The sequence below is a fragment of the Abramis brama genome (genome assembly GCF_963993115.1).
Source record: "Abramis brama genome assembly, chromosome: 14".
Taxonomy (NCBI): domain Eukaryota; kingdom Metazoa; phylum Chordata; class Actinopteri; order Cypriniformes; family Leuciscidae; genus Abramis; species Abramis brama.
The window spans coordinates 20,525,603-20,540,712 of NC_139976.1; the positions used below are offsets into that span (position 1 = coordinate 20,525,603).

A 15,110-nucleotide genomic window follows, 5' to 3' on the forward strand; every position below is an offset into this window, starting at 1 on the left:
TTTTATTCTAAAATGTTTAAATTATTCTTATTTCTTTTGATTATTTTAATTTCTTCTCTGTAAAGCACTTTGAATTACCACTGTGTATGAAATGTGGTATATAAATAAACTTGCCTTGCCTATTCGCGGTTCTATGAATATGCAAATTAGCCCTGCCTCCATTCATTCACACCAGCTCAGAGATCCACTCGTTGATGATTATACGTTGACGTGATTAGTTACAAGGTAGTTTGTGACATCAGAAACTCCAGCAATTTCAAACCACGTTTTTGAGACTGTCTTTGGTTCAGTGCCGTTTTAAGGAGAAAATGATCCGCAATGGTGAAGACTTATGAATTTGCACATGGTTTGTCTGAAAGTATATTAAAAACACCACATAGACATAAACAACAACGCTTGATTTTCACCACAGGGGGTCTTTAAGTAATGTAAAAAGTCATTTTGAAATCTTGAAATAGCGTTACATTTACAGATCTTACAATCTACAATATACTATTACATTCAGTCATCATATTTAATAATATAATTGTATCGTGTCTGTTCTGTTTTGTTCAGTTTTCCTGGTCTGTTCTATTTTGTCTTTTGCCTCTAGTTTGTTAATTGATTCCATTCTCTCAGTTTCCCTGCCTGTTTGTCTCCATGGTTACATATTGATTAGAGTCCTCATTTTAGGTGTGTCTAGTTAGTTTGCCCCTTTTTTTGCTCTGTGTATTTAGGCCCTCTGTCTCAGCTAGTTCCTTGTACTGCATTGTTTAAAGGTGCAGTATGTAAGAATGACAACTAGTGGTCTAAATAGGTACTGCAGCCGAATTCAAAATATCGGAGATCGTGGTTTCTCCCGCCACCTGCTCCTCAGACTGGACAGCACTCACAAGGGTTGCCAGTTTGAGCACACACAACAGGAACTTTGGCAAATTAGCAACGTGCAGTATCACAGACCAAAACAATAACAAACATTCCAGCCTGGAAACTTTTACATTTCAGAATAAAATAACTGGCTGTAAGTGGTTTTCAGATAAACGAGTATGTGAACTTAGCATGTTTCCTCAATATATGCATACATATTATGGTATTTTTATGCTTTAGTAGACTGAAAAAGTTACACAGCACCTTTAAGTGCTATGTGTTGGTACATTCTCCTAGATTTTCTCCTGTTTGGTGTGTTGAGTATTATATTATAAGTCTCCTTGAGTATCTCCTTTGTTATGAGCTTTATTACAGCCACCTATCCGTGACAATAATATAATATAATATAATATAATATAATATAATATAATATAATATAATATAATATAATATAATATAATATAATATAATATAATATAATATAATATAATAATGTTAACAAATAGTTAATTTTATGAATTTATTAGTTGCTTTATTTTAAACTTTTTTTTTTTTTTTTTTTTCATTGCGGATTTAATCAATCAATCAACTAAAAGATTACTTGGAATCGTTCACAGACCGGCAATTTGAGACCAATTGATGTAGAGAATTAGAACCAAACAATGAAGAGAAAGCTCTACTCTGTTCTCCATACAAGAACTTTCCAAACTGGCAGAATTACGGCGCCTATCCAACCCCCGCACATTTGCTTATATCTGTTTGTAATTGCCCAGAAATGAAAAACAAAAAGCTCAGATGTCAAAACAGCAGGATGTTTCCTGGTGTAGACCTCTGCATGGCTCAATCTCCCTGACTATTCAGTTCCCAATGTCTAAATGCTGCCCTCAGTCTGAATTTACTGAGCAGTGAAACGTGAGATCTTTGTTAGTCTCTAAATGGTCAATGGTCATTGAGACTCAAACTCACCTGTGACATTGTTGTGAACTTGTTACTTTGTTTCTGTGACTAACAAAGATGTTAGAGGATGGTGTGGCATCTGTTTTGGCCTTTCCCTCAAAATTGCTCCTGTCTCCTTGCTCTCTCAGAGCAGCGTTATCTTTATTGTACTGACTCAGTCCAGAGGAAACATCTGTCTTCTTTTGCTCAGAGCTGGGCACTGCATCTGAGGTGTCTGTGGTTTCCCGGTGTCTTTCCCTCCGCGTGTACACGGATGAACTTTCCTCCAAGTTGGCATACCGTTCAGACAGCTCCCGCCTTCTCTCGGCCTTGTAGCGGGCGATACGTTCAGCTTTGGATTCCAGAGATGAGCCTTGCAAAGAGTCCACAGCATCCATCATCTCTCAGCCCAGTTACACGTTCTTGCTCACTTCCTAGTGGACAACAAGTCTGCCAATACCATTCCACTGTTGAGAGAGACGAACAAAATGAGATGTCTGTTCTTAAATAATAATAAAAAAATGCCTTTGTTTAAGCACTGAATGAAACAACAATACGAACAAAAACATGCAACTGAATATAAAACACTGGTACAATCACTAACACTTGCACTCTAATCCTTCCCATGGCAGTTTTTTGTCAGTCAGGACCTGTCGAATGAAAGCCTGCAAAAGGAGAGAAGTGATTGGCTGAAAGAAAACACACAGAACTCGAACACCTGCCCACATTGCTGTGATTCTCATATTACCCTTAACAGCCCCAGAGAAAGATAAAGAGAAAGAGATTAGCACCAAAGTGAACTTAAAGAGATGGTTCGGAGTAATTTCAACCTAGGGTCCTTTGCACCATGACCTCAAGTCATAATACTAAATACTAAAATACTAAAAAATAACTTTAAACAGTACATTTTTAGTCTTCAGTTTTCAAACCTGTCCTGCAGGACCCCAGCACTGCACATTCTGCATGCCTCTCTTATTTGATACACCCACTTCAGAGCTGTGTTCGAAATTGCCCCCTATACCCTCATTCATGACTCCACTAATATAGTCCACTTGAAGGAGTGAATGAAAACGAGTAAATTCAGACACTGAGTGTGCCGGAAGGGCTGCCGCTTTGCCGACTAATAATCATTTGAAACTTAGCATACTAGCAGCTCCAGTAGCTCCAGTAGCAGATTTATCTTGAACTCTGTCATGGAAATTAGCATGTATAATAACCTTTATTAAAGTAATCAATTAAAAAGGAATTTATACCTCTATGATGTTATGCTGTACCCACATTGAAAAATGAATGCATGGATGATTCAGATGTGGACGGCAAAACAAAAAAAATCTTCTGGCAAAACGCGGGAATTCATTCGGCACGACTCTCACAGTACGTTATGGGTATTCCTTAGCCGCTGAGCGTACATTGGTCGTTCACTCATTATTGTGGTGCATTGTAGGATTAAATAAGTGCACTCAATAACATCCACTATGGTTTCAGGCACCACTGCAAATAGCTGCCCCCTCAAATAGTGCCCTATTTAGGGTATAAGGGGCGATTTCGAACACAGCCCTGGGCTCAACGGCTAGAGAATACCCATTATGCACTGGTTGCACCGAATGAATTCCCGCGTCTCGCCAGAAGATGATGCCCGCAGGTGAATCGTCCATCCATTTTCCAAGTCGCTGGTCCAATGTAGCTTCAGTGTAATATATCATACAGGTATAAATACCTTTTTAACTGATAACTAAATTGTTTAATTAAGGTTTATACATGCTAGATTCCATGACATAGTTCCAGATACATATTTGTATTACTACTGGACCTGCCAGTTTGCCAAGTTTCAAATGATTATTATACAGCAAGCACAAACTATGCAAAAGTGGTGCACTCAGTGTCCAAATTTGCACACTATTTTTCATTCACTCCTTCAAGTGGACTACATTAGTGGAGCAATGTAGGGAACACTGAATGAGGGTATAGGGGGCGATTTCGAACACAGCCCAGCTCTTGCAATCTCTACTAATGAGCTGATGAGTTAAATCAGGTGCAAGTTAACTTAACACAGTTATTAAAATGTGATAGTCATGGCAAGGCACAAAAACCTATTTGGAATGTTCTAAATAGCCAGCAACTTATGAGGAATTTTGAGTGTCATATTATTACATAAACCTTTCATATAGAGTGGCAATAAGTAAGCACATAAGAAAATAAATAAATGGCAATATACAGAATGTATCAATGTCCAAAGAAAATATGAAATGTGTCAAAATATTTACTTATTGACTTATTTCATGATTTATTTATTTAATGATAATTTATTGAAAGTGTTATTTATTATTACGGCACTCCAAATCCTCTATAGCAACTCATATTTGATTTCAATACAGTTTGGAGTCAGCATCTTGCTCAAGCTAATGGTTAGATACCCTAGTAAATATAAAATAATTAACGTTCTATCAATATTTCTGAGAATTTAATGATTTATTTTTATTTTTTCACTGAGCTTGTTGCAGAAGGTATCTTATAAGGCAACATATTAATTTAGCATCGTATCAATGTGTGCATGTGTGTATGTGTGTGTGTGTCTAAACAACTGTGGATGATGGAGGCTCTAATTTTTGCTGTAGAAATCTATGAATTATGAGCTGGTGAGGGTGTGTTTGTGCTAGTGGGGGTTTGGGGATACGAAGAGAAGTTTGCATGGCGCTTCTGGATTCCTGCTGCTGTATGCAGGGGTTAATGGTCCACATCTGGGACCTCACGTTTAATAGCTTCCACACGGAGCAAGGGCGAGAGGGAGAAAGGCAGAAAGAAACAAAATGGATGTGGTAAACAATAATTGGAAAGGAAAGAATAAGTTTGTGATAGAGCGCAAAAAGAGAGCAAGGCGATTGCTGCTGGAGATAGAGTATTGAAGGTGAGATAAAACATGATAATGGGACAAAGGAAAATACAGATGGAGGAGGGCGTGGAATGGCAGGGAAGAGGAACAAGGTAATAGTGGAGTCACAGATGAGATTACATCATTTTGAGAGGAGCCGTAACCTCCCATGACAAAAGACATATGCAACACATTTTCTCTATTTCTATTGTTAGTGAGTTTTCAGAACATATTTTCATGTTTTTATGCCATCAAGAGCTGCTGTTGATGCAATGGTCAGACAATATAACAAATCATATAAAAAAAATAATAAAAAAAATCCTGGTAATTTTCCAATTTTTTGGTTTGAGACCAGCAGATTTAAAGAGCCAGTGCAAAGTAGGCTACATCATCACAGGGACATTGAGCTCCAGCCATTTTGTATTTATCTGGACATTTATCAAGGTCTGGTTACAAAGCATGAAGTAGCCTAATGATAAATAATCCCTACCCTTAAAGTTTAACCTATTGCAGAAGGTAAAACAAATATATGATCATCTGAGGACTTCCTACAATAACAGGGTCCAGGAGACATCATAAAATCATCATACGATGAACATGACCAAAAATGCCAAAAACAACTGAACCCACAATTCTCCTTCGAGAGAAAATCCCACGAGAGGCAAAACAGCTCACGTTGGCTCTATGATTAGAAGTGTGCGTAATTCTACAAGCCATCTAGGGGTCCACGGTGTGTTCCTTGATACTACCTATAAAGGAGTGCTTAAACCAAGAACTCACTTTTTTGGAAAAGTACAGATTTTTTATATAATCAAGAGCAGAATACATTTGGAAAGACATCAGCAGCAGGAGGTTTTGTGCTTATAATGCGGGGAATTCACGCAAACATTTTCCGCAAAAACAGTAAGAGTGAGCGCAGTGTCCTCTCTCTCCCTCTCATTATGACAAATAAAAGTGAAATGCACACTACAATAAAAGACTTTCCAAAACAACGTTCATAATAAATTAAGTGTGCTGCTGGTGCAATGTTTGTGTCTAATGCTATGAGGGAGAACACTTATCCATAAAAACACCTCTATTATTGTTACATACAGCGATACTGGTTATACTCAGTAGGTACAATCTACCAATGAAAATTTTTATCAGAAAAAAAGGAAAAAAAAGAAGAGAAACTATGAACAGTAAATTTGTAAAAAGCAGTTTCCAAATCAGTTCCTACATGTCTAACCAATAGAACAGCCATAAATAATGTGTTATATGAAGAGTTGAGAGCCAGAGTTCTTTATCAACAGAAGTCAAAGAATCAATGACTCCTTGTGTGAGAAAGGGTAAGAGAGAAGAATGGAAATCATCATAAAAAATATTTTTGACTGATTTTAGCAAAAAAAATACCTTGATTAACACAAGTAAGACCCTTAAGGATTAAATAAATATTAAATGGTATAAAAAAAAAAAACAGCCAAACAGCTTCTGACTAAGTTCTGCTCACTCTGTTTCTTTAAAGTTACGCAACTGAGTAATCAGTGCTTGTGCAGACAAGCAAAGTCAAAGGCATTAAAAACTCTTTCAAAAGACTGAAGAGCTGAGCAAATGCACTAAATATTTCAAAGGCTGAAAACGCTTTCTGAATGCTTTAAAGACTCAGTGGAGGAAACCTGTGTCCAAATCTTTATTGATATATCACAAATAGTGACATCACGTCTTTGATTTCTAGCCAAATAAAGCCCTGAAGAACTGTCCGGGTATTCGTGACCTTTGATATCTGAAGTCACAATGGAAGAGAGCGGAAGTGTTGCCTGAAAAGCTTCCCTTGTAATATCCTAAAATCTCACAGTAACCCACGTGCTTGCCAAGTACATCCATCAGACCTGCATTTAACAAAATGTTTGGGAATTTAAATCATTGCATAAACAGCTATTTTACAAAACTAACAGTTGAGCCTTGGTCATCATTTTCTAAAAACATTTTATATTTTTGCCCATTTTTGCTTTTATAGGCTATAGGAGAGTCAAGAAGAGACAGAAAGCGATAGGGGAGGAGAAAGGGGCACAGGATCAGGAAAGGACCATGAGCTGGGACTCAAACTCAGGTAACCCAAAGGGCTGTTGCACTATATGTCGGAGCCATGTATGGAGAACCCCCAAGCACCCACAAAAAAACATGACATATTTTCCATTCTTTTTAACCAATCAAAAAATCGTTTGAGATTCGGGAACATCTCTGATTGGTGGATCTCACATCTGGTCCCGGCGGATCGTAATACAAATCAACCGTTATATTTAGCTTGTGCTTTATGTTTTTTTGTTTGTTTTTTTGCACAATGACAAACTGTATTTTAAGTAATTAACTACGGTTAGACACTTGCATTCAAAAGAATATGTGGTTTTGTTTGATTGATAATGTATATGTTTGTCTTCGTGAGAAGATAGTACTCTTGAAAAACTAACACCAAGTATAATTAATTATCAAGAAATGAGCATGTTAAAATGTTTTAAGGGGATTGTTTTTTATTTATTTATTTTATTTATTTTTTTGCATATGTGTATGATGTGTCACCTTCCTTTGCTCCAGGGTTATGGAGTGTTGGCACCCATTGGCAGAAACATACTGTAAATTGGCTATAGTCGGAGCACTGCCCACAAGGCTATGGCTCTGACTGATGCAAAATGATTTAAGTCACCCTCCAGTCAACAATGTTTTCACTTAAAACTCATCATTGATAATCACAATGACATATTTCAATGTTTTTTTCCTGTGAAAATAATTTATTCATGCCTTAAAATAGCTTGAATGTAACTATACACCCTTGCTTCATTTAGTATACGTGAACCATGAATACGCAAATTGGCCCCCTCCTCCACTCACTCACTCACATGAGCTCGGACTACTAGATCCACTCTGTCAACTGTAGTAAACACTACACACAATGGCAAGTGGAAATATTGTTTAATTCAGCAATATATATTTGACTAGAAATGAAAAAGGAAGACATCACCAACTGAGATGAAAGACAGCTTTTTAGTGATTGTAAATGGTCTTTGCGCTGTTTCTATATATAATCCATTTGAATGAAAGTCGACACATAACGGTAATTGACATGATTAGCCTTTAGCATGACTACTATATCAAAAAGCTAATAATGTGTTTCAGTTATTTTTAAAAGCACATTTAAAACAGTCACACAATTCTTTTTACCGGCAAGTAGATCTGAGTATCATCCGCATAAAAATAGAAGGATACTCCGTACTTTCTCAGTATCGAACCTAAGGGAAGCATGTAGAGGGAGAAGAGCGATGGTGCCAAAATAGAGCCTTGGGGAAGTCCGGATTTAAGGGGAGCAGCAGAGGAGGAAAAATATCTCTCAGATAAGTAAGATTTAAACCAATTAAGAACTGAACCTTTTAGCCCCACAAGGGATTCCAATCTAGATAGAAGCAATAAGTGATCGACAGTATCGAAGGCTGCAGATAAGTCAAGGAGTACTAAAATCACAGAGTCACCAGCATCAGTAGCAACAAAAATATCATTTAAGACTCTCAACAAAGCAGATTCAGTGCTGTGAAAAGGCTTAAACCCTGACTGGAAGACTTCAGAAATTTTAATCTTATTTAAAAATCGGTACATCACAACTTTTTCCAGCACCTTGGAGACAAAGGAACCACAGAAATTGGACAATAATTATTTAAAACACATCAGATTTATAACACCACAGACACAGTGTAATCAACATGGGAAAATCTCAGAGTAAACTGGGAGTTGTGAAAAATATGATACACCGATGTTTTGCCAAATGAGAAAAGTATGGCCATGTATGCGAGTAGGATCTTTTATCCACTGTATCAGGTTAAAAGACTCGATGAGGGTTAAGAACTCATTCGATAGCGTATTTGATGGGCAGCAAACATGAACATTAAAATCACCAACTAACAAAAAGCGATCAATATTTGTTGTAATAAACCCCATCAATTCCGTAAATTCAAGAACAAAATCTTTAACAAGTTGTGGGGGGCGATAGATCACTGCTAATGGAACAGGGCCCTTCCACTCAAAACTTCAAACTTTAAATAGAAAAAGCCTTTATAGAAACTATTTGACAGCGAGTGAGGAAATTCCATTTTAAAACAGTCACTAACCCACCCCCTCGACCGTTTTGACGGGGAGGGTTAAAAAACGAGCAGTCATTTGGAACCAGATCAGAAAAGGGACTTAAAATCCAAGATACAGTTCTAAACATAATATCCAGCTTGTGAAAGGAGAAAAAGTCATTCAGCAGAAAGGTCTTGTTGGCCACGGAACGAGCGTTGATCAAGGTCATTTTAGGTGGAGTGATGACGCTGGGAGAGAACAGGGCTCTTCTCAGGAGACGAAGATCAGCGTGATTCACTCCTTCTCGTCAAGCGCAAAAGCCTGTGCGGGCAGTACCGAACTGTGGGCTTGGAGACGAGCAGACAGGAAGAATAGAGCGAAGCCAGCGGCAGGGGAAATCCAGCGAACACCAGGCAACAGACGCAACAGGAAGGCTGAATTCACATCCAGCCCGCAGGTGAACTTTCCGACGGGCAGAGACCCCAGCCCGTTTCCCACGTTTCCTCCTGCGCTTTCTCCATGTACGATCGACAGGCCATGGCCATACAGTCCAGTATATCTGATGGAAAAAACTAAAGCCATACGTTTGGTTTATAAAACATTCCACATCGGCCTTGCTGGAGGCAAGAACAGAAGTTTGAATGTCCAGCAGTATTTGTCAATTGTAAAACAAAAGTGCGCAACAATTTGGGGGCAACAGACACAACAAAGAGAGCAGGCAGAGGAACAGAGACAAGATGGCTGGCCAACCACACCAGCGCATCTTGAATGCGTTATGAATGTGTTGCTAATGTTACACAAAGTTTCTGTTTACCATCTCAGAGTCAGACAGCTGCTTTCTAAAAATCAGCATCCTTAGAAATAATGATAAGAAAAGCCCCGCCCCAGACGTTGATGGGACAGGTTACATATTCATGACGGTAGTCATTAGGGGCGGTTTCAAACCGCATTTTTGAGACTGTCTTTGGGACACTGTAGTTTTCAAAAAGAACAGCAGCGGTGTTGACTGATGAATTTGCACATGTTTGTCTTAATTCTCGTAAAGCATATTAAAAACACCACACAGACATATTAAACAACATTAAAAATTCGATTTTCACCACAGGTGGTCTTTAAATGTAATCCTGCTGTACCACTGAAGATTAGCTTAACTCAAAGGCTCAAACACATTCCTGTTATCTGTGCTCCTGATATACGTCTTGGCTAATCTGACCGGAGGCTAAATCCACTGACTGACCTGCATCGCTGGAGGTGCCTTTGGGAGTTTATTTGCTTAAAACAGTGACACCACATTGAGCACTAGCTGGCATACTGATTCATTGATGTGTACGAAGGCATGCTATGGAATCTTGTTTATGCCACAGAATAAAAAATTAAAAAAAGGTAATTACAACTTTTTCTCTCACAATTCTGACCTTTTTTCTCTCACAATTGTGAGTTTAATATCACACAATTCTGAAAAAAAAAAACCCGAAACAAATGGTGGAAACAAGCTTCCATAGCATAGTTGAAGAATCACACAGGCTGTATGTGGTTGTATGTGAATAATAAATTGCCATCATTAGCATAAACTGCAAAGGCAAAGGAGAGTCATTTTCATGCGGACAGAATATTATTATTATCAAAGCTTAACCCTGTGGGTGTGATTCATTGTGCTCATATGCCCTCATAATCTTTATTCAAAAACATTTATCCTCAAAACGACGTCTGTTCTCTTTATGTCGTATGTCTTGGCGGAGGGTGGGGCTAAATATCCTTCACAACTGACTGCAAACTGGAATTCGTAGTAGATCTGCCTCCATTTGATTAGCAACACCCAACTTCCAAAGATCCAAACAATTCCAGAAGGATGAAATCAAATCCCCATTCCCCACCTACATTTTTCTCATTCCAGAAGCCATTTCACTCTGATAGGGAAGAAAAGACTATCACAACATCCGTTTCATGCCAAATTTAATACTGCTCTGATTGATTGTCACTGAGATTATACACAAAATCTCTTATATTGTTGGCAAAACAGCAATGCATTAAGAAAGGCAATGATAAGCTTTGATATCAATGGGGACTGGGCAGTACTGTTGGCACTGAGCAGTGATATGTCTACCATCAACCTCCAGTAAATCTCAATTCAAATAAATTACCGATTTGCCATACAGTGATGCTTCTGTACATAGAAAAAAAAAAAAAAAAAGGCATTTTTTTTTAGTTTTGATATTTTTTAGCAGCATAAAATCATAAACACTTCCTGGAGCTACACTAATGTTTGTTTCCTTTATGATGATTTTACATTTGGGGATTCAAATATATTTATGATTACAGAAAATTGGGTAATTAACTCTACAGGGCTAACTCAGATTAGTTGGCAAGTTGTTCATGTAACTCACCAACTAGTGGTATGATTTTGGGGGGTTGGGGCGAAACCCTAAATTGCAGTTTTTCTGATAACAATTTAAAATGCTCTTTTTTTTTTTTTTGAAAAGCTCTAGGTTTGCTGTGCTTACTTAAATTTTGCACAATCAGTAGGACAGTATAATAACAATTTTTATTGTTATTTCTATGATTTGTATTATAATGACTATAAATTAAACAAAGTAAGAAATAGTGTAATTGTTTTTCTATAGCAGAATTCTATCTGTTCTTTAAGACACACACCATATGGCACAGAAAACCCACATGCTCAGTGAAACGTGTTTTTTAAATAGTGAGTGTGGCTGTATGGTAAGTGTGTGACTGTTTAATCAATGTGGGTCAGGTGGCAGGCCGTGTGGAGATGAAGCACAGTGTGCATCATCAGTGTGTAATCCAATAACATTATCCGACAACTGCTGACAAGTCTTAGGCATGAAACTGTCCACAGCATGCACAGTTTTGCCATCATCAGATTGAGAAAGCTGCAACAGACCAACAGCCACTTGATGGTTCAGGAGAAAATATGACTCAAACACACGCTTTCTGATAGAGCTTATGTAACCTACACAAGCCATCTGTCAATAAAGCATCATCACTTAAAGGGGCTATATGTAAAAAATTTAATGTATTAATCACAGTTTTTTTTTTTTTTTTTGCCAAAGTGTGAACAGCTCATAACGAACTTCAAAAATGAGAACTTCCCCAACTTCCTAGGTTGTCAATGAAAGTCTGTAGACTGATTTCTACAGTATGTGAAGGACATTTCTGCCAGGAACATCAAAAGGATGTGGTGTTTATGTGCGCTCCTGAGAGCCTCTCTTGTGTTCTCTACAGCTAATGTTAGCTTAGACATGGAGTCCACTAACGTCAACTGCACAGCACAACACAGACTCAAACAAGCTAAAATAAAAGGTTTGCTGTTTTACAGTAACAGTGACAAGGTTAATCTTTAATGATTCAACAAAGTCAACTACAACACATGAAATTAATGCTTATACAATGTTCATGATAATACCAAAATAACCATTCTGTACTGTATTGTCAATGTGTCATGCAAAGAAAAGGGATTAATTGAAACTATAGTCTGACATAGCCAGATATATATAGTCTATAGTGTAATTTTAACTACCTCATCTGTTGACATGATGCCAGTGAATTGCATCCACATCGCTATAAGATTCTTTCTTAACTGCCGTTTTCTCACCGGGTGGTCTATAAGAGGAGAGAGCTTTCCAGACAATATGACCACAATGTATGGGGCCCTGGTTGTCATGGCAGAGAGGAGAGAGACTGCAGATTGAGAAAACTCAAATCTCACACAGAAGTATCTGACCTAAAGTGTCTTCATCCTATAGACCTTATGCACCAGAGAAACAAGGGCGCCGCCATCTTTAGAATATTGTCTTTTAACTTCCGTTTTTGCGGCCGCTCTGTATATTTATATGGCGCTGAGTCCAGGAGTAATTAGCTTTTGAAGTGGATTTACTTAATGTAAAGTTAACGAAAGTTATCATGAGGACTGTAATGTTTAAAGCAGATGACTTAACAAATGTCAGTCGATCGGGTATATTTTAAAATGAGCCGTTCATTAATAAATACGCAAAATCGCTGTGAAAATACAGACCGGAAGCCAAAAGACAACGAGCGCAATGCTGAAAAGGGGCGGGGCTACATAAGGTCTATAGGGTGGTGCAGGTATGACATCACTTTGTAGGCCAAAACGTAGCATTTTAGCCCTTCTGGTTCCAACATCCTTAAGTCAATGGGTTTTTTGAATGGGTTTTTGGTTAAATGGCTCACATAAGGTCTGTGGTGAACACAAGCTCAAGACACTTTCAAGTTGTATTCTACGACATAAAATACATCAGTATTACCCCCTCATGATTTTTTGAAGCTGTTACGGTGGTTGCTAACAAGTGGCTAAATGGGACAAAAATATTATCATCAGATAGTTTAATATAGTTTATAAGATCACAATTATAAATTATAAATATATTATAAGCGCTTTGAGGACCCAGAAAAGCGCTATATAACTGTAACGAATTAATAATAATAATAATAATAATAATAATAATAATAATAATATTATTATTATTATTATTATTATATTACAATTACAGCTTCTGGGCCGGTGGGGTACATTAATAGTCATCATGCCGAACAGGTAAACTCAGTCCACTTTTACAGCATCGTTATGCTTATAATTGTGCTCTTATAAACTATACTAAACTTTCTGATAAAAAAAATTTTTTTTTTTGATAAAAACTGAGTTGTTGGAAGCTTAGTGGTGGTGACGTTGAAGTTGAGGGACCGTGGTGTAGTTGAATTTTTTACTTCTGGCAACTGCATATAGGCTTCAAAATTCATAGAAGTTGTGTTCATTTGCAATATTATCTTGATGGACAAAACTTCTAAGTATCATTAACTTTTGTTGATCACAGAGCTTGTTCTTTGCAATAATCCAAAAGCCTATTGGAAAATCCTATTGGGTTTTTGTTGAGAGAAAAAAATGCCGATTGGCCAACAAAGTGACATCATACCTGCACCACTCTATAGACCTTATGTAGCCCCGCCCCTTTTCAGCACTGCGCACATTGTCTTTTGTCTTCCGGTCTGTATTTTCACAGCGATCTTGCATTTATGAATGAACGGCTCGTTTTAAAATCTTCCCGACATTTGTTAAGACATGTACTTTAAACATTATAATCCTCATGATAACTTTTGTTAACTTTACAATAAGTATATCTACTTCACTAGCTAGTAACTCCTGGACAGCGATGCAATAGAAATATACAGAGCAACCGCAAAACGGCAGTTCAAAGACAATATTCTAAAGATGCGCTTGTTTCTCTGGTGCATAAGTTCTATAGAAGGCCTGTGTTAAACTCATTCTGTACCATTTTTGTTACAGACATAACTGACACCTAAAATCAGGTGTATTCTTAAACATAGCTATGCTATTACCATTTTACTTTTTTGCTACTTTCTCAGAACGTTTAAAAATATAGCTTGAGGAGTATTTCCCATGACATTTCTCAAGCATTTTCCATTATGCCTCATGTCAACAGACAGAATGAAAGTGCACTGCTTTTCTAAATGGAGCCTAGTGTTCCACCTTTTGTCTTCACTTTCCTGCATCATTTTCACACATACCAGTGCCAATTTAGTCTCTAAAAGTCATGATTATTGAGAAAAACATTTCATAAAATGAACAGTAAACCTAGACAGAAGTTTAACAAGACACACATTTTCCCCTCAAACTAGGTATAAGCCACATATACATCCAACCTGAGACGCTGTGATAACACTACAGAGGAAGACACTGGCTGACTGTCCTGTCCTTGTAGGGTACGGTCCTGTTCACTACAATCCCTGACAGTCAGGCATGGGAAAAAAATACTTAATGTGGCTTTAACCTCATTAGGGCATATTGCCTCTGTGTTCCCGCTCATTTCACTGAGCGATCACAAACATACCCTTGTCGGATTATTTTTCAGTGGATAAGGACAAAGACGCCGTAAGGAACTGTGACAAGAAACAAGAGCAGGGAGACAGATAACAGGCCTTGTTTTAATATTACACAGAGCTGTACGTGTTAGGTGGGGTTTCACCTCGGCCTGAGCTGGACTGATTCATCGTGGCATTCCAGCTCATTTGTTTTACAGATGGGTTTCCCAGCTCACTCAGCAAAGAAGTCTGAAAAATAGACTCTTCAGAAATAGTCTCAGAGAGAAAGAGAGAGAGAGAATAGGAAGTTCTGTATAAAAAAAGAAACAGGAGCAGTGGATAATGAAATGCTTTTTGGAAGACTGATGGGAGAAAGAGAGAGTAATGTAAAACTGATATATTCCTCAAATAAAAATTCCATTCAAAATACATAGTTTTGGGCTTTATTTTGTGTAAGTTTCCAGCTAACCCGTGTTATTACTGTCTTAATTAAATAGTTCTGCTAAGCAGCTGTGGG

At 37.7% G+C, this 15,110-nt stretch overlaps 1 protein-coding gene across 3 annotated transcripts in view; it reads right to left on the reverse strand.

The window, feature by feature from the left end:
- The window catches only part of svild (supervillin d), a 287,700-nt gene that overhangs the window by 247,683 nt on the left and 24,907 nt on the right, over window positions 1-15,110 (reverse strand). For all 3 annotated transcript variants that reach the window (XM_084135929.1, XM_084135927.1, XM_084135928.1), the window contains exon 2: window positions 1,813-2,249. In XM_084135929.1, the coding sequence (XP_083992055.1) occupies window positions 1,813-2,183 (371 nt within the window). In that variant the 5' untranslated portion in view covers window positions 2,184-2,249. The remainder of the gene's footprint in view (window positions 1-1,812; window positions 2,250-15,110) is intronic.